The sequence below is a fragment of the Gopherus flavomarginatus genome, chromosome 5 (assembly GCF_025201925.1).
Source record: "Gopherus flavomarginatus isolate rGopFla2 chromosome 5, rGopFla2.mat.asm, whole genome shotgun sequence".
NCBI classification, from domain to species: domain Eukaryota; kingdom Metazoa; phylum Chordata; order Testudines; family Testudinidae; genus Gopherus; species Gopherus flavomarginatus.
Genome location: NC_066621.1, coordinates 87,140,763 through 87,163,309, shown reverse-complemented (window position 1 = coordinate 87,163,309; position 22,547 = coordinate 87,140,763). Strand labels below are relative to the sequence as shown.

The following is a 22,547-nucleotide window of genomic DNA, read 5'->3' as shown; positions in this document are numbered from 1 at the left end:
GGCTGCCCCCACTCACTGAAACACATGAAGGTTATCCTTGGAGATTCTCCATTTTTCTCTCTTGGGCCAGGCCCTGTAAATTTGGGGTAGATTCTGTTCCCATTGCTCCACTTCCACCTTTGCTCTTGGCCTCTGAAACTGTTGTCTCTGATTATTTCCCTGCTTCCTGCACAGGATTCTTGGATTTCCTCTTTACTATTCATCTTTATATTGGAATCTCAGCTCAAACTCCTATTTACAGCAGGACCTTTTATGCCGGGAAATGCCCTCAACCACACAGCAAGCATCAAGAACAAACCTTGTCACCTTTTGCTTGTTTTCCTTCATGTAATGGACGCCGTGTCAGGCCATTGCTTCCTGAGCGGGGCTGGGAAACAGCAAGAAGAACTGAGATTAGGAGGCTAGAACTGGCTCCTGATCTGCTTTAATAGCAGTTCAGAAAGGAGTGGGGCTCTAAACACAGAACAGGGGCAGAAACCAGATGCAAGGCAGAGGGACCTGGAAGTCAGGGGGTGAGGGACAAGCTGCTGGGTTGGAGCTCCAAAACCTGGCATTGAGGGACTGATCATCTGACCAGTCTGAGATGTGAAAGAAATAACTACAGGAAACAGAACTGCCCAGTACTTATGTGACAGCGGTCACTTCCAGAGAAGAGTCTCAGGCAGGAGATCTTTTCACCACCAGGGAACAAAAAAGCTGAATATTCCTACTGCCAGCGACTCACTATTCCTGCTGCTTTCATGGAAAACCTATAGATAGGATCAGAAGGTATCATCCTGAGCAGAGAAAACTCTGTCAAGAGCTGGGCCAGCAACAGGGACAGGAAGGCTTGCAAGGAACTTGATGGAGAGAGACTGCGAAGTTGTTCCTGTTGGAACCTAGAGGCCCCGTTACTGCAGCACAGCCCATGTGACTGCACAATAAATCTAGGCTAGCCAAAAAGAGATTCAAGCCTGTAGTGCCTCCTTCCAAGCTCTCCTTGGGAATGCGACATATGAAGTGGCAAAGTACGGAACTGACTCACTGACCTCTGATGCTGTTTCAGCCCCTAGGTTGTTCTGCTTCAGTGAGCTCAGGAGGGATCAGTGCAGTGTCGTTTTAAGCTGAGTTAGGAACACACAAATTGTCATACTGGATCAGACCCCAGGTCCATCTAGTCCAGTATCCTCTGTCTGATAGTAGCCAGCACCAGATGCTTCTGAGGAAGGTAATCGCTAGTTCCAAAGGTGACTGCCCAGCAGAAGGGAAAGTACTGAATGTGTTACATCCAGTTTCCTATAGCTGTTCTGGTCCCTATTCACTATCAGGTATTAAGTGATCTGAAACATCCTTTGCAGTTTGGCTCATGACCACCTGAAAGAGATCACTCCCTCTGACCCCAGAAGCTGAGACCAGCTGGGGTGCTTTTTTGCTGATCTAAAGGTTTGAACACCTAGGGGCTGCTGGCTGGGTATTCTCACTGGGGCACAGGGGGGCTCTCAACTCTGGAATTTACTTTCCTCTGGTCTGGCAAAACCTGGAGGTGTTGGCCTTCATAACACACTTCTCCTAGGTTTTTGATCCAGGGTCTGGGGTTTGGAGGTTAACAGTAGGTGAAGCCATCACTGCCGAGAGAGGTCATACATGTACAGTGCTAATTTTGTTCAGAGGCCATAGTTCGCATGCTGGGTAAGAGGATACTTCATTGACTTGGTCTTTGGTGCTTCCCTCACTATGTTGCAAAATGCCCATTATGTGTGGGCTACAGGGACAGAGAGTCAAGGGCAGTAGCTCCCTTCTATGCCATTTATCTTAAATAACTTCATCATTATAATCTGATCTCTAAACATAGACCACCTGTGGAATGGAAGAGTCAGTAGGAGTAATGGAACAGAGAGCATCCCCCTACATCCACAATCATTGATGAATGGCCACAGCAAGAAGAAGAGACACATTGTAATAGTGTGAGGTCAGCCCTCTTGTGACAGAATGAAAAACACTTTGAGAAGAAACTCAACAAAATGACACTCTTACTTACTTATGCAGAGATCTGTGAAATAGTTCTCAAAGGATAATGTGCTGAGGATGGAAGACTGGTTGGTGCTTCATAAAAAAGGGTAATAAACATCAGGGTCTCAAGCTGCGAGGAGAGTACTGCCAGAAGTTTTATCTGGAGCAGATACGTCCAGTCACAGACCTACACTGGGAGACAGTACTGGGGAAGTGATATTGGTGAGCACAGCCTAGGGGAGGGAATGGATGGAAGGCCAAGTCTGAATCTGCAGTGAGGTATGGGGCTACATATTCAGAGACATCTTTCTCATCATACTTTGTCCTTCTCTAGCCTCATTCAACTGAGGATCTCCACACACTTCCTCTCTATCCCCAGCACATAGGGAAATATCACTTTTCCTGTGTTACAGACAGGGAAACCATGCCTCACAGACCTTGCTCAAGGTACCACAGAAGTCAGCAGCAGGATCTGCAACAGAAGCCAGAGCCAGCTTTAGGCCGATTCGCCCGATTCCCAAGAATCGGGTCCCACGCCTACAAGGGCCCTGCAAGGTAAGGAAGGACCCTCTGCTGAAGCGCTGCCAGAAACAGCGGCAACTGATTGAGCTGCCGCCAAATTGCCGGTATCTTCGGCGGCAGCTCAATCGCTACCGCTGTCTTTGGCAGCATTTCAGCAGCAGCTCTTTCAAATTGGGCCCTGCATGTCCCAAAGCCAGCCCTGCCACAAGTCCTAACCTTTAATATCATACAGTCCATCTTTTCTTCATACCATGACATTGATCAGAGAGGAAATAATCATGCTACATATGCCTTTGGTGCCAGGCAGGCAGAATAAGTGATACCATCTCTTACTCTAAAACTGGACAACATCCTGGAGGACTATATAGGCTGCAGGGAACACTCCTGTCCTTGGGCAAGAGGGCAGATTTGTTGGGGACCTACTACGGCTTTGCCATTTCTGACTTAGTTTACAAATATGAAGGAGAGATGCTGTAGCCACAAACAGCAATCATCAGCAGGATTGAACCTAGGACCATCAGCACCCAAAGCACAAACACCTACCATATGAGCTAAAGCAGAAACTCTGTTAACTGGGGGTACCAGTCCCTGGAATAGCCATGATTTCATTCACATTAAGGCCCACTATGCCAGAGGCTGTCTGGGCAAGGGCTGTTGCTGGATGTTGGTCTGTGAAGGGCTACATGCACATACAGCTCCTCTCTAAGGTGGCTGGCTCTGTGATCACCACCAGGCCCTCTCCTCTCCACAGTACCTTAAAGGAGAACACAGATGGGATCACACCAGCTTTCAGCCGCTTCTGCCCTCCGTAAAGCTCAAACTCATCCTGGGTGAAGTGCTGTGAGCAGAGGCAGGCTCCAGCACCTGGGATCCACAGCCTCCTGGAGCCAGGCTCGATGCGCTTCACAGCCAACATCCACCTCTTCCTCAGCTCATGGGCTTTGGGGAAGCTGCAGAGAGACAGGTGAACTTCTCAGTCCTGTTATGTTACCATGGGAATGTGTGAGACACGGCACACGACAGACATCATCCTGGTTCCCATGCCCAGGCCTGCCCCATGGCACCCGCCATCCATCCCAGTCCCCATGCCCAGGCCTGCCCCGTGGCACCCACTGTCCTGCTGGCCATAGAGCCATAGGTTAGGGTTACCATACATCCATATTTTCCCGGACATGTCCGGCTTTTTGGTTCTTAAATCGCCATCCGGGAGAAATTTTTAAATATCTAAAAACATCTGCGATTTTGCCACTATTATTTTTACCCAAAGAAAAGTTGATCATTCGAGAAAGAGAGTGAATGTTGATCACTCAAGAGAGTACCCGCTTTTCCCCCCTAGCCTCTAGCGCTTGCACCATGAAACAGCTGTTTCGCGTGGCTGGGAGGGAGGGGGGAGGAAGGGGAACACAGTGCACTCAAGGGAGCAGGCGGGGCTGGGATTTGGGGAAGGGGTCCAATGGGGCAGGGAGGGGGCAGAGTTGGGGCGCAGACTTTGGGGAAGGGGTTGGAATGGGGTCGGAGAAGGGGCAGGGAAGGGGTGGAGTTGGAGCACGGGGCCACGAGCATCCACCGGCGCCAGGGAAAGTTGGTGCCTAGCCCTATGGTTCCAGACAGGTATGATCATTTTTCCATAGTGGCGATAGTGCAACAACTCAATAATTTCAGTGTCTTTTCTGAGTTTGTACCGTGCACAGTAGTGTTTCCTCAAGAGCTCTTTATTTGATATTTTATTTTACTACCCCCAAACACAATGCCAAAACGAAAGTGTAAATTCTCTGCAGAACTAAAGACGAAATTCCCGTGTTTTCAAAGTGGTAGAGAAGAATGGGAAGCTGAGTGCTTGGCATGTAGACTTGGTACTTAGGTCTCTGTGAAAAATAAAGGTGCTAATGATTTACAAACTCATGTGGACTCAGACAAGCACAAAAAAGCAGTTTGAGGAGAGAGCTCATCAACAAAATTGACAGATTATTTTGTAAAACCAGGCAGCAAATCAGAGGATGCTGTTACTGCAGCAGAGGGTGTTTTTGCATTTCACACTGTTGTGCAATCCATTGACTTAAAGCTATTATGATGCTTATCTGTCTCACTGAAGAAGATATTCCCTGATTCTGAAGTAGCACAGAAATTTTCGAGTGCTAGAACCAAGACAGAAGCAATTGTTATCTCTGGGCTTGCACTGCATTCTCTTGATGTTGTTCTGAAAACATTTGAAGAAAATGACATAGCTTACTGTGGAGTTGCTACAGATGGAAGCAATCATGGTTCAGTGAAAATATTTCCAGTAATTATTCAGTATTTTGACTGGAAGAATGGTGGTTTGCAATCAAAATTGATTGAGGTCCAGAACACACCTAATGAGACGGACAACATGATTGCTCACTACGTAAAAGAAACGCTTGAAAAAAATGGTTTCTTCGAGAAGTGTATTGCATTTACAGGTGACAACTGCAATACAATGTTTGGAGGACCCGGCGTGATGAAGATGGAAAGAATGTGTCTGCAATCTTAAAGAAGTTGTTGCAGAAGCGAACATTAATTGGTTTGGGTTGCCCAGCACACATTTTGAACAACTGTGTTCACCATGCAGCAGAAAGAAGGTTGACGCTGAGAACATTATTTTTTAAATTTACCAGTACTTTCATATCTATACTGTCCAAACTGAGTGGTTGAAGGAGTACTGTGAGTTTGTTGATGTTGAATACCAAAAGCTGCTTTCTCATAGCAAGACACGATGGCTGTCATTATTTCCAGGCATTACAAGGCTGATACAGATGTTTCCGGCCTTGAAGTCATTCTTTCTGTCACAGGACAAACCACCCACAGTGCTTAAGACATTTTTTGAGTATGAATTAAGTGAGATTTGCCTCTGGCACATGCATTCACTCATGAGTGTATTCCAAACTTAATCCAAGAAATCAAAAGGGAAAGCAATTCTGTCATGGAAGTGCTGAAAAGTCTGAACATGGTTCATACTATCCTTCTTGAATGCAAGACTCACAACTTAATGTCCCTGAAAGTTAAGGGACTATTGGCACAAAAGCTCATGGAAGGAATTGATGAAGAGTGTGACAAATTCTGCGCTGAAGTAGATAATATGTACAGCAGATCCTTGGAGTATTTGGAGAAGTGCCTTAGACCCCTGCAAGACTTCTCTTGTTTCAGGTGGATTATTCTGAGTGAAACACCGAATTGGAGTGATGTGGAACCTTGTATCAAGTACCTGATAGATAAGGGGGTGCAAATTGATGACATAAAGTGTTTTGATCAGGTCAGCAACCTGAAGAAGTTTACAGAAAATTGCAACAGCGATGAAGAGTTCAGTAATTACTTGCCAGCACACCAGAAGTGGACCAAATATTTTGAGAAATCCAAAAACACTGAGTGTCATTTAGTTAAAGATTGCACAGTTCTTCACTATTCCTTCTCACAATGCAAATGTAGAGCGAATTTTTTCACTGATGCAAAACCAGTGGACAAAGGAACAACCTGAATACTGAGTCTCTGAAAGGAATTCTATTTGTACAGTACAACTTCAGACAAACTTCTTGTAAACACTTTCATGCCTTCTTAAAAAGCATTCAACCTCTGCTGAGAAAAATGCGATCTACAGAGAAGTGTGTGTGGACACAAGAGGAGAAAGAAAACTGAAGAGCTGGTGAAAGGAAAGGACTCACTACATATAAAGAAGTACAGCTAACTTTAAATAAGTAAACCTCACTTTTGTGGCCACATCACTAGTTCTTATATATACTCAATATAGACAACATGTAGCACACAGCAGATGTAACAGTATAACAACACATTAATACAACACGCGTTAGAAGATACTGGTGCAAATAGCCCCTCCATAGAGCGTCCTCGTTTTTGAATGGTCAAACACGGTAACGCTACCATGGGTACAACCATGCGGGCAACTAGCCCTAACCCTCCCTTCAGGAGCCGAAGCCAGACTCCGCCCCCCGATACTAGCCCCGCCCTCAGGGATGCGAGCCCCGTGAGGCCCCGCCCCCAGGGAGACCAGCCCCCTCCCAGCGGCATGAGGCCCCGCTCCCGCTCCCGCTCCCACCTGTGGAAGGAGAGTCCCCGGGCGCGGTTCTCCCGGGTGTCCCGGTTCGGACAGTTTATGGCGGAACAGGCCTTGGGCATCGTCCGGCAGAGCCCCGGGGGGATCGAAATCCGCACACCGCCCTGACTACTCTGCCTCGGGTGTCATGGCGGCGGTGGAGGTTGTGGTTGGCCCCGGTAGGGACCCGTCGTCAGTTCCGCCCCGCGCGGATTGGACCCGGCGGGGACCCGTCACCCCGGTCTTTTCTGGGAAGGAGAGACCATGGCGGCGGAGCCGAGCAAGGTGGAGATTCAGACTCTGTTCAAGCGGCTGCGGGCGGCGCCGGCCAATAAGGTACCGGAGCGGGGCCGGGCCCCATCCGTGGCTGGGTCCTCCCGGTCGGGACTGGGCCCCCGAAGCCGCTTCCTGCCTCTCCTGCTTCCGGTGGAGCTGCGGGGCCCGGCTCGGCCCCTGCCGGCTTGCGGGGTGGTCCCCGGGTTGTGCCCCAGCCCGGCCTCGGGTGTCTGCGGCCTGGCAGCGAGACAGGCCCGTTCTCCCCTGGGCTGCCCGGCCCCTCTGCCAGGGCAGGGGCAGCTTCCCGGGTGGCTGGTGGCCAGGGAGCTGAACCGTGGTGCTGGGGGCGGGCGGGGCTTTGATCCGCTGGAAATGCCCCAGCGTCCCAGGGACGTCACAGCCGGGGCGGTGTGAACGGGGAAGGGAAGAGGGTGGTGGAGGCTGCCCAGCTGCAGGGGACGCTTTTTATTTTAGCATTTAATTTGCCGGCTCTTCTGCTGCTGCTGCTTTCGTGCGGAAACGGGGATACAGCCCCAGCCAGCTCAGACCTCCCTGTGGCTCCTCAGTCTGATGCTAGGGCCACCTCTCAGACCCTCTGTGACTTCCTTACTCTTCACTCTGATTTCCCCTTAGGCCTGCTTTGACTGTGGTGCTAAGAATCCAAGCTGGGCCAGTATTTCCTATGGCGTATTTCTGTGCATTGACTGCTCTGGAGTCCACAGGTCACTGGGCGTGCACCTAAGCTTTATCAGGTTTGTATGTTTAGCACAAGAGTTGAAAGGGGGTGGGGATGCATTATGGGGAAGGGAGAGATGTTTTGATCTGCAGATCAAGGATGCATTCACTCATAGCATTTGCTTACCTTATCATTATTGGAATTAGCTGAGGTTTGTTTAGCAGGAGGACTTCTGTCAAGCAGGAGGCACTTTATTCTCAAAAGCGCACATTTTTCTGTATAGTTTGCTGAATGTGTAACACTTTAAATTTGGCTCCTAGTTCTTTTAACATATGAAGAAACTCAGTGAAATAGTCCTTAGAGCACCAATGTGTTATGTGCATTACCCTCAAAGGAAGAGCATCTGGAGTATTCTGAGTAAGAGCTGGAATACTAGCAAAGAACTTCACCCTTTTCAGCGATATTAGTAAGAGGGGAAATGAAGGATGAAATTAGAGCTAAGATGATAAATGCCTGACTGAAATGGATAGACATAAGTGGTGTAGTTTGTGACAGGGAGATACCAGTAAGATTAAAAGAGAAAGTCTAAAAAAAAAATGGAGGCTGTCCAGTTTTAATGTATAGTGCTCGTGGAGCAGCATAGAAGAAAAATGAGCAAATGATCTGTTCCACAGAAAAGCAAATGTTGAGGTGGATGAGTGGTGTAAGGAAGAAAGGCCATGTCAGGAATGTATGTGTGAGAGACTTACTCAAAGTGAGACCCATAAACAAAAGAATGAGGGAGTGCAGGCTCAGATGGTTTGGTCCTGTAAAGTCCAGTCTTGACAACTATGTGGATAAAAGAGTCCAGCAAAATAAGGCCAGCCTAAAGGGTGGAGGGATGTCATAAAGGAAGAAGATGTATTGGCATGTGGTGTGATAGAGGCTGAGACACTGGACACAACTCCCAGGGCACTTTGGAGGGAGAGTGCTCATAGCGCAGACCCCATTTGATGGCATTAGGTCAAGGAAGAAGAAGAGTAAGAGATGGTGATGTACTGGACCTATCCAGACCAACCCCCGCGAAGTAGGTCATCACTGAACATTATCTGGTGTTTTGTCCATGTCTCAAATGATAGGACTTCCAACCTTTCCATTGCACAGATTGTTCCTCAGTCTCACAGGTCATGCTATCTTGGTGTTTCTCATGGTATTTAAGCTTCTTAAGACAGCGACTGTCTTTTTGTTGGGTCTGTACAGTGCCTAGTGCAATGGGGTCCTGGTCTATAACTGGGGTCTCTAGGCATGATTGTAATAGAAATTACTATTTATTAGTCCAAGTTTTCCCACTTCTTCCTGGTACTCTCTCTGCTGTTTACACCCTTTGGATGTTTACAGACTGGTCTCTCCTTAAGTCATTTCTTAACTAAAGTAGACAGATTTAGCTCTTCATCTTTGTCATAACTGAGACCATCAGCCCTTGGATCACTGTATTGCTCTTTTCTGATCTGCATCCGGTTTACCTTTTTGGCACTTGGATGCCAGAACAGAAGGTCATATTTCAGGCACAGGTGCACATGCACCAGAGCCATGGAAGAAAGCTGTTCTCTCCCTGCTCACTGATATGAAACTTCTGCAACCTTTTTGGCTTGCTATAGTGAGTGACCCTTCTGTTAAACTTGCCATCTACTGTCTCCCTGAGAATTTCTACTTTCTAGGTTTCTCTCTCCATTTAGTATCTGTTCCAGCATGTGCTCCTCCAGATGTGTATTAGCATCACTTTCAGAGCAGAGTCTTGTTTTGTTGTTTTCTGTCCATGTTTATAACCTTCCTAGATCTGTTTTTGTTGCTCCTACGTACTACCAACACAAGTGTCCTAAACTTGTACCTGTTTCACTGGGTCCCAGGCTAATGTCCAGATGCTCAGTGCATTATCATTGCACTCTCCAAAACTTGTATGCTCTGCCCTTCAGGAGGACTTAACAGTCATTTGTTATGATGGTTGAATAAGTGCCCTGTTGTGAGATCCACACCTCTATGATACCTGACTTTCTTCCAATCAGGGCCAGGGCTGTAGCTGGTGTCTCTTTGCATACTGTTCTAGCATAGGATGAGAGTGTGGATCTCGCTCTTCATTCTACTACTAATGTTTCTGCAAGTATGCAATGCCCTTTTATTTTGAGTAGTGCCTTTGATATGGCTTGTAAGCCCACCCCTGTGCTTTAAAACATAATGGGGTGGGCTGAATATATGCGTCTTCCGTGGTGTGGTAGGATCAATTCCTGGAGAACAGGAGATGCTGGCTGGGATCCCCCTCTGAGTGCAATGCCATTGGGAGACATTTTTACATGGGCATTATATATCCAGTGTGGGGAGCAAGCCAGTGAGATCAATGACCATTACAAACTCCTCTTAACTCCAGTTACTGGGTGGGAAGTGAAATAGAAAGGCTACAGAGATCCCACATGCTCCAGAATGGTGTGACTAAATTGCAGTGAGATGTCAGGCTCTGGCTCTGCTGGCTGATAACATGCTTCTGAATCCAGGACACTTACACCTTCTTGATATAGCTGATTTTGTTCTTGTACAGGTCTACAGAGCTGGATTCAAACTGGAGCTGGTTCCAGCTGAGGTGTATGCAAGTGGGCAGCAATGCCAATGCGGTGAGGAACCTCTATAGGCATTTTGTTTGATTTCTGTTTCGGCTGTGAGCATTCTCTGCTTCCTGTGTGCCCAGCTCCTCCTGGCATGGCTTTCTTGGTGCTTGGGTACTATTCTCCTCTCACTCTCTCTGGATACCTGCAGGAGAAGAGAGGCACTTTCATTTTCCATCTCCACTTAAGGGGTCAGAACAGTAACCCTGGTAGAGATTAGACTCCTGATATATAGGTCTGTCATTTTCCTAGATCTCCCTTACATGAGATCTGAAGGGTTTTTTAAAGATAAGGGAGTTCTGCTCAGGAAGAGCCTAGAAGCCCTGCCCCATGCTGTGATTCAGAAGCACTCCTCCCTGGGAAGGGCTGGTAGTGGGTTCTTGAATCTCTGGATCCTGGAAGAGCAGGATCCAGGTGAAGGCGGAGTTGAACAGTAGCTGGTATATTTCTAGGGAAAAGCACTTTACTCCCCCTACACCCCTCATTCTCTGGGAAGTTCCCTGCTCTTGTTACTGCTGCTGTCAAGTTGGTTACTGATGTCTGATGCTTGTGGGAGTTTGACTTGGCTGTCTGTAGACTGATTATCCCCTTTTCCTCAGACTGCCTTCTTCCGCCAACATGGCTGCACCACCACAGATGCCAATGCCAAGTATAATAGCAGAGCTGCCCAGATGTACAGGGAGAAGATCCGGCAGCTGGCGAGTGCTGCCATGGCCAAGTATGGCACCAGTGTAAGTGCTGACCAGCCTGTACCACAGTGGGAAAGAAGCATGATGCTGATTGCTGAGTCATATGTGATGTGGTCTTCCTTTCAGCTCCTGGTAGATGGACTGAGTGGAACCCCAGGCCATTCACCTGAGAAGAACGATGCTGACTTCTTCATGGAGCACACACAGGTGAGACAGATCAGCTAGATATCACTGTCCCTGTTGAAAGCTGCTTTGTCAACTTGCCAGGAGCCTGCTTTCACACCTGGTTTGTATGAAAAAGGCTGATTGCAACTGGCCTTGGTAAAAATATGGAGCTGCAGCCTGTGAAGACTGCAGTTCCCAACCTACAGCATGGTTCAGGAGTGGAGTATTGCAGACTGGAACCTCTGCCTGCTGCCACTCTGCATTGTAGGTGCACCACTGGGGAACTCTATCAGCTCCTTTTGGCCTATAGGCCTTGTTTTGGCTACCCCTTTATTACGTAGACTCTTTTTTAGACTGTTATGCCAAGTACAGGTAGCCAGCAGGAGCTTGTATACAAATCATCCCTGCTGTTTGGAGGCCCAGGTCTGTTAGATTTGGGTCACTGCTCATAGTGGGTGGAGTAAAATGGGAACAGACCTGAAGGAATGTAGGATAATCAGCATAGACGAGTCTTCTACCCTCCCTCGGGGAGCCAAGTGGGGGTTATCCCCTGAAATATGGGCAGTCCTTCATCTCAGTCGAAATTGTGATGGCATCCCTGGTTTATCTATCTCTTGAATGAGACCTCTTGTCTCTCCAACCCCACTGCATCCAGCTCAGCTCCATTCTCCCTCACTGGTGATTTCTTGGAACTCCTGAGGAAATGCTGACTGGCCCCTAACGTCACCACTGTCTCTGGAGAAACTATGATATGTGCATGGGTACATGTTATCCTCTTTTGATCTATAACTGGGTGGAGTCACTATTCACCTGGGGTGGGATTGGTAACTGTACTGGGTCATTATCCCTTTGAGACTCATTGTAGCATGTTTCAACCTTTAAGCTTTCCAGTACCTGGGATGTGGCAGAAGCTGCTCAGAATCTAGCATTGTCCTCACTGGAGTCTGAGAGCGCAGCAAAGCCATTGGCAACCGGCGAGATGCCACGTGAGTTCACTGCTAAACAACTTTTCTCTTCCAGCAAAGAATCTCATTGGGCTGGGGTTGAAAAGGCTTAGATTCTCCCTTGCTCCCTGCATGGGCAATGAGTGGAGGTTCCATGCAACATTGTTTTGGAGTTCTGGTGAAATGGATCTGTCTGGGAAACCCATTCTGCTCCCAGATCAGAGAGATTATGCAGTTCTTTGCTCTTCTTGCAGCATGTGCATGGAAACAGGATCTTTATGACTTTGGGTTTGCCTGACATTTTTTCTTGGTGCCCATGTGCAGATCTCAGAATCATTTCTACTGCAGCCTTCTTCACTGTCCCTCGCAATAGATGGGGTCTGCATATGGGGTGCATGGAGCAGGTGAACACAGAGTTACAGAGATTCTGTTTCTAGGTAGATGTTGCAGGGAGGGAAGGGATTTGGAAGAAGTGCTGCTCTTTGAAAGAGCTTCATATATTTCCCTGTAAGCTGGCGCTCCATGGTTTCTTGACTCACTTAATGAAGAAATTTTAGAAGGAGTAACTTGCTGAATGAAGACCCTATGTCAGCTGCTGTGAAGAGTCATCTGTGCTCTGCAGATGTTGCAGCTTTCTTAGAAACATCTGGAATGCATCTATTAGGATAGGGGTACTGTGAGCCCCGTGTCAGGCGGGAGAGGGTGTAAATCTGTAATCTTCTTTCCTCACTATAGTCTGACTGCTCATCTTGTCTCCATAGAGTCCAACCAAGGCCCATCTATTGACCTGTTGAGTGTTTCTCCTAAAGCTCCTCTGGGTAAGTGAGAGAGTCTTCTGGTTTGTCCTCTCCCTGTTACCCTGTCCCTGGGAGTGAGTCATTCTTGTTTGGCTCTAGCTGGCTCTGGGCCTGGCACAGTAGCTGTCTTTGCAGGTTTTCTCTAGTGAGATCAGTAGAGCTGGAACTGGCTTGAGCCCATTCTTAGTTCTATAATAGAAATTTATCCTCCTGTGGAGTCTGCCCTCAGGGATCTGTTGTTGGCTTTCCAATCACATTGTGCTCTTGGCGCTCATTAAGTTACCCAGAGGGCCAGACTCTGCAGCCATTGATTCCACTCTATGAACTGGAGACTTCCTGCCCCATTCACCCTCCCCTTCCAAATTTAAACATGCATCTCATTCCCAACAGTTTGCTCCAATTGTAGGGTTTAGCACAGATGACTAGAGCTTGACTGCCCAAGAGACACTCTCATAATTTTCTAGGAACCCAGTGACAGCATATAACTGGCATACAATCAGCTCACTTCAGCCTCCTCTTCAGTATGGAGGTGTGGCTGACGGGCGGCAGGTCTCATGATACTGTCCTCCATCTGGCTCTGTAGTGTGTGGCCATAGCCTGCATTTCCCTATTAGGAAATGTGTGCTCCTGGCCGCACTGTGCCCAGGCCTGATGTAAACCTTAGTCCAAGAGTAAACCTTTCATTCCCCGTGTTTGTTTTTCTCCCTCAGACGCGTCCATGTGTCTGTCTGCACAAGGGTCTGCTCCTGCCAGAGGTAACTGGCTAACAAATAGCCTGCACTGGCTGCTTATGGCACCTCTGCCTGCCCTCTTCTTTGATTCTGCCTTCAGCCCTAACGTTGGATTCCTGGGCAGCAGAGTTTATCCAAATTTCTGCCTCCGAAGTGGCAGATTCCAGATGGAAGGAAGTGTGTGAGGGAAGCTGCTGGCTGCCTCTCTGCCCTGCTAGGCTTTAGGACCCAACTAGCCTCCCCAGGCACAGTGGGTCAGTGCCCCCTCCAGATGTCTCCCTGCAGCCAGGGGCACAGCTATGCTTCCTGTTGCTTGGACTCTTCTGGCTTTCTGGATGACTCTCCCTAAAGGCATCTGTAGTGGGCACCGACCCCTCTTCCCCCCACCTCTCCCTTTCCTTTCTGAGACACTGCTGGAGCTCTCCCAACAGACAGATCGAGTCTTTGTCCATTGACCCCACCTTCACCACCAAATACAGGACACCAGCTGCATGACATGTCACTTACTGGTGCAGCCAGAACTTCCCTCAGAGTGACATGCCTCCCATCCAGGCCCAGCCTGTGTGCCTGGAGCTTCTCATTCTTCATGGTGGTCTCACTGCTTCATTCTTGGCTGGGTGGAGTCGCCTGGGCTGTGCTGTGAAACTGCATGATGTGCCCTGGACTTTGTTGCAGCTAGGCTGTGGATTTTTGTGTGTGGGCTGCTGCCCGGGCTGTTATGTACTAATCCTAGCTTGTTGAGTGCTTTCACTCCTGCTCACTCACTCCTTCCTTCCTGTTCCAGAACTAAAATCTTCCCTCATCGGAAAGAAGAAGCCAGGCACTGCCAAGAAAGGGGTACGTCTGAGCCCCTGTTACAGGGGGCTATCCCTTGCACCTTATGCATCCCTGCTCTCCTTCTGCTGGTCCCGGCTTGTTCGCTGGCACCTTGCTTTGCTACCCTTATTGAGGCTCCCTCTGAACCTGGCCCTCCTTCTGAGGTGTCTGATGCCTGCTGATGAAACTTTTTCATTCTGCGTGATTAGCGAGTTGATGATACTCTGCTCTACTGGTTCTTCCTCCCCCCGCACACTCAATGCTTTGCTAAGATGAAGGCAGTGAAACTATCAAGCCTTGTATTGTGAGTTCCATGGCTGGGCCCAGAATGCACCTGGCTAATCCCGTACTGCACTGCACAGGTAGTTCAGTTCACCCTTTATGAGTGCTCTCCCTCTCCTCTGAAACATCAGTCGCTTGCTGCTATGTGGTGTGGGGCACTGAACCAGAAAAGCTGAAGGCCTGATGTGCTGGGTATTTCTGAAGGGCCCTGGACGTCTTAGGGAGAAATTCTCACTCTGGGTCTGTTTTATCCAGCTGGGTGCAAAAAAGGGGCTAGGAGCCCAGAAAGTGAGCAGCCAGAGCTTCAGTGAGATAGAGCGACAAGCCCAGGTGGCTGAGAAGCTGAGGGAGCAGCAGTCGGTGGAGTCGAGGAAACAAGCTGAGGAGTCCATGTGAGTGTCAAGCCACAGTTGTGGGCTGAATACTTGTTTGCTAGGGCATTGAAATTGGCATGAGGTTGATGCTCTCTACCCTGAGAATTCTTAGCCTGTAGATGCTGAACAAGCAGCAAGATAGCTCCCTGGGCAGGAGCAGGAGGTCATCTGAAGTAGTTGTTGTCCCTCCAGGAAGGCAGAAGCAGCATTGCTGTGACTGTATTTGATTCAGTGCCTCTGAAAGGGGTTTGGGTGGGTAGGTGTGGCAGTTCCCCGGTGCTCCATTGATTCTGGCTCTGTTCCACTAATGCCATTTTTGGGCCTGATCCAAAGACTGGGCTGGGATCAGGACCTGCTATCTGTGCTCATAGACTTTGTACACTAATTAAAAACATGTCTCTTATAAGAAAGTGAACACGATATGAAATCCTAGTGTAGATCAAGCTACGCTGAAAAAACTACAGCATGCCCTTTCTGTGCTAGGATTTTACAATTTGATCATTTTGTTGCATAAACCTACTGTTTTTCCACCCCACCTCTCCACAGTATCCACCTTGGGGGAGAGGTGACCTTGTATCCACTACTGTTGTTTCCCTTAGAGTTACTTCAATGCGACTGGCCTATCAGGAGTTGCAGATCGATCGGAAGAAGGAGGAAAAGAAACTTCAGAACCTGGAAGGGAAGAAACGCGAACAAGCTGAGAGACTGGGCATGGGATTGGTGTCCAGAAGGTATTTATTTTGGGGTTGCTTGGGGTGGTACTTTGCTGCAGGAAAGACTATCTGGGGATGCTTTGCTCTGGCTTAGACTTGTGCGGGAGCCTGCTGCCATCTTAACAGATAAGTGTTTGAATTTTGATTCAGAATGCCTGTGTGATGAGCCATGTCTGGAATCACTTCCATCCCTGGAGAGGATGAGGCAGGCCCTGCACTCTACTCAAAGCCTATAGGTCTCTGACCCCTGGGCCTCGTTGGTGGCATTTGCCATCCTGCATCATCACTGGGTTATAGGGAGGTGAAATAACACTTGGTATCTCAGTCCAGCAGACTTCTAGATGGAGATGAATTTGTCCAGTTGCATCATGGGATAGTGCTGGAGCCAGGCTCTACTGGCTCAGGAGTCTTAGCACCCTCATCTTCTCAGGGTTGGCCAGTTCCAGTTGAAGCAAGATGCTGTAGGGTTGCTTGGATGCTGTCACCCCCTGATTGGGGGTTCCTGAGGCTTGAGCCTTGACTCCTTGCCTTGTTGTTAGTTCTGTCTCTCACTCCGTGCTGTCTGAGATGCAAGTGATTGAGCAGGAGACACCAGTGGCTGTGAAATCTTCTCGCTCCCAGCTGGACTTGTTTGAAGATACCGGAGGTTTCACATCTGGACCCCCCAAGTAAGGCTGAGCCTCATTGTGGTCTTTGGCTTAGTCCTGGATTTCCTATGGCTGACCTAGCTGAGTCCCTTGTACTTGGTCCCTAGGTACAAAGATAATCCCTTCTCACTGGGAGATGCCTTCGGCTCGCGATGGGAAACAGATTCCTCCTGGGGTGTTGACAAAGGGGAGGAGGAGGCCGCAGTGACCATCTCCAGCATCCGGCCCATTGGAGAGAGGTAATGGGCACCACCTTGCTGCTGCTGGAGCTCAGACTCTGGATACAAGGGGCGGGCCTTGCAGTGAGGTGGAACTAGGCTTAAACCCGAGCCCCACAAGCCTCTCCCATGCCTCGCGCTATGAGCAGGATCTATGGAAACCTCATCTCCATGGGTACAGCAACCAAAAACAAAATAGAGCCCTTGGTGTGTCACACAGAGGAGTCCCTTGGGCTAGTCACTGAGACAGGAAGTACCTAGTATCTACATTGGCTCCTTCGTGAAAGGGACTCTGGCCTTTGACTCTCCTAACAGGGAAGCCCATGGCCTGGTGACACAATGGGAACTCTTGTACTGATCTCAAGGACCAAAAGACTAAAAGGTGTTTTATAAACTTCCACTGTCCATCATTAGAACAGTGATGCTTAAGTTTGGGGGTTCTTTCTACAGTGGGCTTGGTTCCTTGGCAAACACCCCAAAGCATTCATTCCGGCGTTGAAAGTTCAGGGATCAAATCCAAGGAATTATAACAGAAACATTTACAGTGAAACTGGAATTGCAAAACAAACTTAATTAAATCTATTAAAATATTTTTTTGGAGGCAAAATATCAGAGCCTCTTATTTTCAAAACAACCTTTTTTGATGAAAAAGAAAGGGTTAGTTGTACTCTGTCCTGTGGTATAAAGGCTGTTTGCTTCTCTTTTTTTCTAACAGACACAAGGTAGAGGAAAGAGGGAATAGAAAAAGTAGGAGAAATACAGCTGTTGTTGATGTTTTTTTGGAATACTTGATGGCTGGTCAATTATGAATACGTGCTTTGGCTGTTTGGCTGACCACAGTACCTGTTGCTTGGACGCCAGTTTGTTCTGGTCAGGGATGTCTCCTGGTTGGGTCTTGTTTCCTTAGACTGGACAAGATTATGGTCATCTCATCTTGCTGTGCTGATGCAGTGCAGTTGATTTCAGGATTTGATGAGAGGGAGAGGGAGAGAAAGAAAAGAAAATAGGAGGAAGGAAGAGGGGTCAGAAAACATGCCAGGAAAGCAGGCAGCACGCAATCTTACCTAATTGCCAGCACTGCATAGGCTGGAATTCCCACTGATGGGCTGAGGACTGGATGTCATGATGGTATGATTTTCAGGACTCACAAGTGAAAAACAAAGTTCCTTGAACAAGAGCAAAGCCTAATGGCCTTCCTCTTACGAAGAAAGTCTTTCAGTTTGGTCTGCTCCTTCTGTCACAGGATCAGGGAAGATAAGACGAGACAAGCTGGGGATGTAAGGTGGGACAGGAGAACGATTTGTTTATTTTCAAGGTCTCTTTTCAAGAACCCCAAAAAAGGGGGAAGACTTGATGGCATAGTTCTTTCCCCCCCCCCCCCTCATTATTTTGTCCACCAATCAGGCCTAGTGTTCACCATGCCAATTTTAGTTCATTAACTTTGGGATCCACATCTTCTGTTTTTACCAACCATGGTTTCAACAGTCCTTGAACCATATCAGCAGGCCCTTTTTCGTTTGCACTAATCCAGTTTCTCTGTATGGTTCTCTTGCACTTGTTTAATAACATTCATTATTGAAAACATAACATATTTTCCATGATTTATTTTCAAACAGGCAGAAAGTTATGGGTTATTCTGGCATTTATTTATGAACGTACCCATACTTTTTATATTTGAGCTACAATTGGGATAAATGTTTATGGCTACTAATCACAACAGGACCTGATGACTGCCAGGCAAACTCAGCTTTGCTAAACTGCCCTCCAGAAGCAGGGGGATCAGCAGTGGCTCTTGCCTGTGGCTTTGTAGGTTTGCTTTGAGCAATGTGGGTGTCAGCGGAGTGGACCTGATAAGCTGCCTTCCTTGCTGTGAGCGCAAAGGTTTAGTGAGGTCTCTCTCCTGTCTCGTCTCCCTCAGACCCACCAACAGGAGGGAGGCAGAGAGCAGGACATCTGCAGTGGAATCAAATGAAGCTCGGCAGAAGTTTGCCGGGGCCAAAGCCATCTCCTCAGATATGTTCTTTGGACGGGAAGCAGATGCTGAGGTAAGTGCCACACTTACCCCCGCCCCTGCCTTTCCTGCTGTACTTGGACTGGTACTTGTCCCCTGGCCTGACCCTCTCCCATCCTGTCTCAAGCCCTGGTTTTATCCCTTTTTGTTGTAGCTGAGTCTGAGTCTTCTGCTTTCTCCTTGATGCAGTATGAAGCCAGGTCTCGATTGCAGCAGCTCTCTGGCAGCAGTGCCATCAGCTCCGCAGACCTCTTTGGGGAGGCTGAGAACACGCACTCAGCAGGTTTGTTAGTACCTAGCGAAGGGAGGGGAGCAAGCAGACAATGGCAGACTCCTGGATCTAAGCCTAGAAGGGTCATGGTTGAGGGGCTGCTATGGAGCTGAATAAGTAGGGCCTGCTGGGAGGGGGCTATTCTTGCCCTCAGGCCCAACCCACCCCTTTTGCTGGCTCTTGGCAGGTGGTGTGTCAATTGGGAACGTGCTGCCTGCAGCTGACATCACCCAGTTCAAGCAAGGAGTAAAATCTGTTGCTGGCAAGATGGCCGTTCTAGCCAACGGTGTGATGAACTCTCTCCAGGTGAGGCAGGGGGTTCCTCACTGTGGCCAGGGGTTGGGATCTGAGTGTCCTACCTACTGGGTATGTTCAAATGAACAGCAGGGTAAATTAGTTGAATTTGCACCCTGTGGATTTCGGCCTCCTAGGTCTTGCCTCATCTGTAGGGAGCTGCCTTCCCTTGTCCCCTGCTTGGGCTGTGCATATGGACAGTGGGTTTGCAGGGATCAGTTTCTGTGCAGGCATTTTCATGCTACAGTTAATGACAGCTGCCCTCCAGTAGCTGAGATCATTCCATGCCACTGTAGTAATCCGTTTTGGGGCTGATTTCAGAGCACCTTCTTGTGCTGATGAAGACTTCCCTTTATAGCCCTAAGGTCGCCGTCCCCACATAGTGCATCCCTGGGCAGAGTCCTTCAGGGTGGGGCTGCTTTCCTCTGACCTGTCCTTTGGGCTGGCATCCCAAATGTTTGTGATTAGCTCCATGCTGGTCTGTCTCTCAAGTCCCTAGGAATGTTAAACATCTCAGTGTGTCCCTATCTCCATCTGTCTCCTCATAATGTGAGTGGTTGGGACAGTGACTTAAGGTGTGTTTCCTTCCTCAGGATCGCTATGGCTCATATTGATGACCCAGGGACTGCAGCTCAGACAAATGCCAGCGAGAGGCACCAGTCTCACCTTGAGTTGCTTGGAGTTATGCTGCAGGATTCTGTTTTAGTTTGTCTGGAGCGGGGTGGGTGAAGTCAACAGAAACAGAAGAGGATGAGGAGATGCCTATGCCCAACATCCTTTCCAAATAGCTCTGGAGTCTCATCTGTATTAGAAACTAATAAGCCCTCAAACCAAACCTTCTGCCGCTAGGGTGGGAGGCCTTGTCTCAGAAACCCCACATTGCTGTGAGACAGGAGGTGCAGGTAGCTCCAGCCCGCACTGGCCCATAGCTTGTTGTCTCAGCAAGTGACTCTGTTTAGAGAGTTCCCACTTGCCCTGTCATCAGGTCCACAAGGAAATGACCCTCATGTGTCTTGCTCAGTGCTGTCACCCCTTCTCCATACATAGGCTAGTATGGCTGGGGAGGGAAGCTCTATTCAGTCACCACATGGCAGGAGCAGTGGGAAATAGCAGTAAATGTTGTTGTGAAAATAACATTGTGTTTTCATAGGACCTGCAGGAATCTGTTTTGGTAGCCTAGTAAGTGGGAGCCATCTCCCTTCTGTAAATTAAGTCACACTTGCTGATGTTTCTGTAAATCAGCATAGATAGAATAACCCCAGCAAAACAATAACTTAATCTTGTTACATCAGGAGGCCAGGCTTAGGCCTGGACTCCACAGGAAGCTGAGCATTGCAGAGGTATCTACAGGCTAGGTGTAAAAACCCATGATGTCTTGTTTCCCAGGCACACCTCTTGTTCAACTTCTTCCAGCTAAGCGGAGGCTGTGATAGGGATGCCAGTTTTGGTTGGACATGTTCCTAGAGTTTTCATCACATGACATTATCTTTAATTAAAGACTAACCTTTAATTTCTGGAGACTCCAGGACAATACTGGAGGGTTGGCAACCCTAGGCTGTGCTTGCTTTGCTTGAGGAACAGATCAGAGCCTCTTGGGGGGGGGGGGGGGGTGAGGTGGCCTGGGGCACAGAGAGGAATTGTATAATGTCTAGTGTCAAAGCACCTTGCCTTTTGATGACTCTCTGCTCCTCACCAGGAAGTGTCAACTATGTTAATACCCACAGGTCTCCCCTAGAAGGGGTCCTTGAGGGCTGGGATGAAGGCACTTCGCAATGAAAAATGGGCTCAACACTCTTACACATGAAAACTAAAATTCTGTGTGGAAATGGAGGCAGTAGCCATTTGTTCTACTGGCCCAACTTCCACTCAGAGTAATTCAGCCAGCATAGCTGTACCCAAGGCCAAGTCCCCCAGGTGTGCCGGGCCTCCTAGACTGGTTTGCACTGACTTATGCTTGAATTTCATGCCCCAGCCCCCTCTCTGGTTCCACTTGTTCTGTGCACACAGAGATGGAACAGCACGAGCTGGACTCTGTTCCTCCCAGCACAATGGTTCTGGGCCTTTTCCTTTTTGAAGTCACTTTAGCTGAGTAACTCTCTCTGTGGGTAGAAGAAGCAAAGAGCATTCCCCCTTTCCTTTCCCTCCCAACAATGCTGCTTTGATGCCCAAGTAGCAGGGGCGTGGCACCAACCAGGAGCATAGTGCAGAGTATGCTGAACCTCTGTGTGCAGCACACCTACCTGGAGCTTCCCCAGGCTGAGTTCCTTCACGCTGTACTACTGAAGGGCAGGATCTCTTCATTTTGCTGAATTCTCCCCTAATTTTAACATGAGAATTAAGTTATGGTTCAATGCAGTTGTTTGGTTTTTTTTTCCCCCTGAGTACTTGCTGGCAGAGGAATAGCTACGGATGGTCCTCACGTGCAGACTCCCCTATGAGTCTGTCAACCTGCAAGGTGTAGCAGCACAGTGGTTGCAGGTTGGACCTAATTTCCTAGTAGGGCAGTGACTGTTTCCCTCTCACATTCTAATGTGTGTTTGGTGCCTAGGTCCTACAGTGATGGGGAGATTCACTGGAGCGGGGAAAGCTCTAGCCATCTGACTTAAAAAACCCAGCAGGTCTTACCCACCCTCCTTCCTGTGGTTGTTCATTGTACAGTGCAGACACCCGAATTTAACTTGTACAGCTGCAGGATCTAAGCATCTGCCTGCCTTGCCTTCCTACAGTTCTCTCCTATCCCCTGTGCACCTCCTCCAGATCCTGCTCACTGGGCTCTGAAATATGCACTGATGCTTAGATTTTAACTATTAAAATTGTCTTGGAGCAAAGCAGTGGCAGCCTCTCCAGCTACTCCCTGTCTGAGGGAGAGGATGGCAAAGGCTGGTGCTATGGCCTGGTGCTCCTTCTGCTCTGAGATGGGAAGGGATTTCTCTTCTCTGGACTGTTCATATTATTTAGGAGATAATGGTATTAATGAGCTGTTTATGTCTGGGCTCAGGGCTCAGCCATATGAGGGGAAGTGAAGTGGAACACTTTTCCCCTCAACTAAATAAAATCTAACATCTGTGTGTTCTCTGGCTCATCTCTTTCTAGAAAGGGCCTGGGGTGCTGGGTAGGTTTGTACAGGGAGGTGTGAGAGGGTGCAGGCTTGAGCACATGTGGGCAGCTCCCGCTTCTGTAACATGGGCTATATGAGGGATGCTCTGTACGGGGCTAGGACTGTGTTCTGTTTTGGGTTCTCAGATCACTAACTCATCTGATTCTTTCCTGCTGGGCTATGCAGCTTACTGGAATGAGGCAGCAGTGAGTGGAGAAGTGGGTGGTGGGTACAGCAATCCACTTACTAGCAACGTTCCACCCTTGCTTTGGAGCTGAAGCTGGCTTGTTTGTTGTAGGGCCTGGCCAGGCGAGGCCAGCCCCGCCCCTGTGTGTTACA

General features: G+C 48.5%; 1 protein-coding gene across 2 annotated transcripts; it reads left to right on the top strand.

The window, feature by feature from the left end:
* The first annotated feature begins 6,792 nt into the window (after positions 1 to 6,792).
* Positions 6,793 to 22,181, top strand: ARFGAP2 (ADP ribosylation factor GTPase activating protein 2). 2 transcript variants are annotated; one of them, XM_050955358.1, is made up of 17 exons: positions 6,793 to 6,910; positions 7,484 to 7,602; positions 10,096 to 10,168; positions 10,759 to 10,890; positions 10,975 to 11,055; positions 11,897 to 11,999; positions 12,719 to 12,775; positions 13,465 to 13,509; positions 14,270 to 14,322; positions 14,839 to 14,975; positions 15,557 to 15,688; positions 16,210 to 16,338; positions 16,425 to 16,556; positions 18,454 to 18,580; positions 18,736 to 18,829; positions 19,005 to 19,123; positions 19,705 to 22,181. In XM_050955358.1, exons 1-17 carry the CDS (start codon positions 6,839 to 6,841, stop codon positions 19,723 to 19,725), a joined length of 1,626 nt encoding a protein of 541 aa, XP_050811315.1. In that variant the 5' UTR covers positions 6,793 to 6,838; the 3' UTR covers positions 19,726 to 22,181. The 2 variants fall into 2 exon arrangements, with proteins under 2 accessions (XP_050811315.1, XP_050811314.1); XM_050955357.1 differs by lacking the exon at positions 13,465 to 13,509 and having other exon boundaries at positions 6,794 to 6,910.
* The last annotated feature ends 366 nt before the right edge of the window (positions 22,182 to 22,547 follow it).

Bases quoted from the DNA above. Each gene is read 5' to 3' on its own strand.
- ARFGAP2 (XM_050955358.1), top strand. From the start codon at position 6,839: ATGGCGGCGGAGCCGAGCAAGGTGGAGATTCAGACTCTGTTCAAGCGG. The intron at 6,911-7,483 runs GTACCGGAGCGG...ATTTCCCCTTAG, and splicing joins GGGCGGCGCCGGCCAATAAG to GCCTGCTTTGACTGTGGTGC. The intron at 14,976-15,556 runs GTGAGTGTCAAG...TGTTTCCCTTAG, and splicing joins AAACAAGCTGAGGAGTCCAT to AGTTACTTCAATGCGACTGG.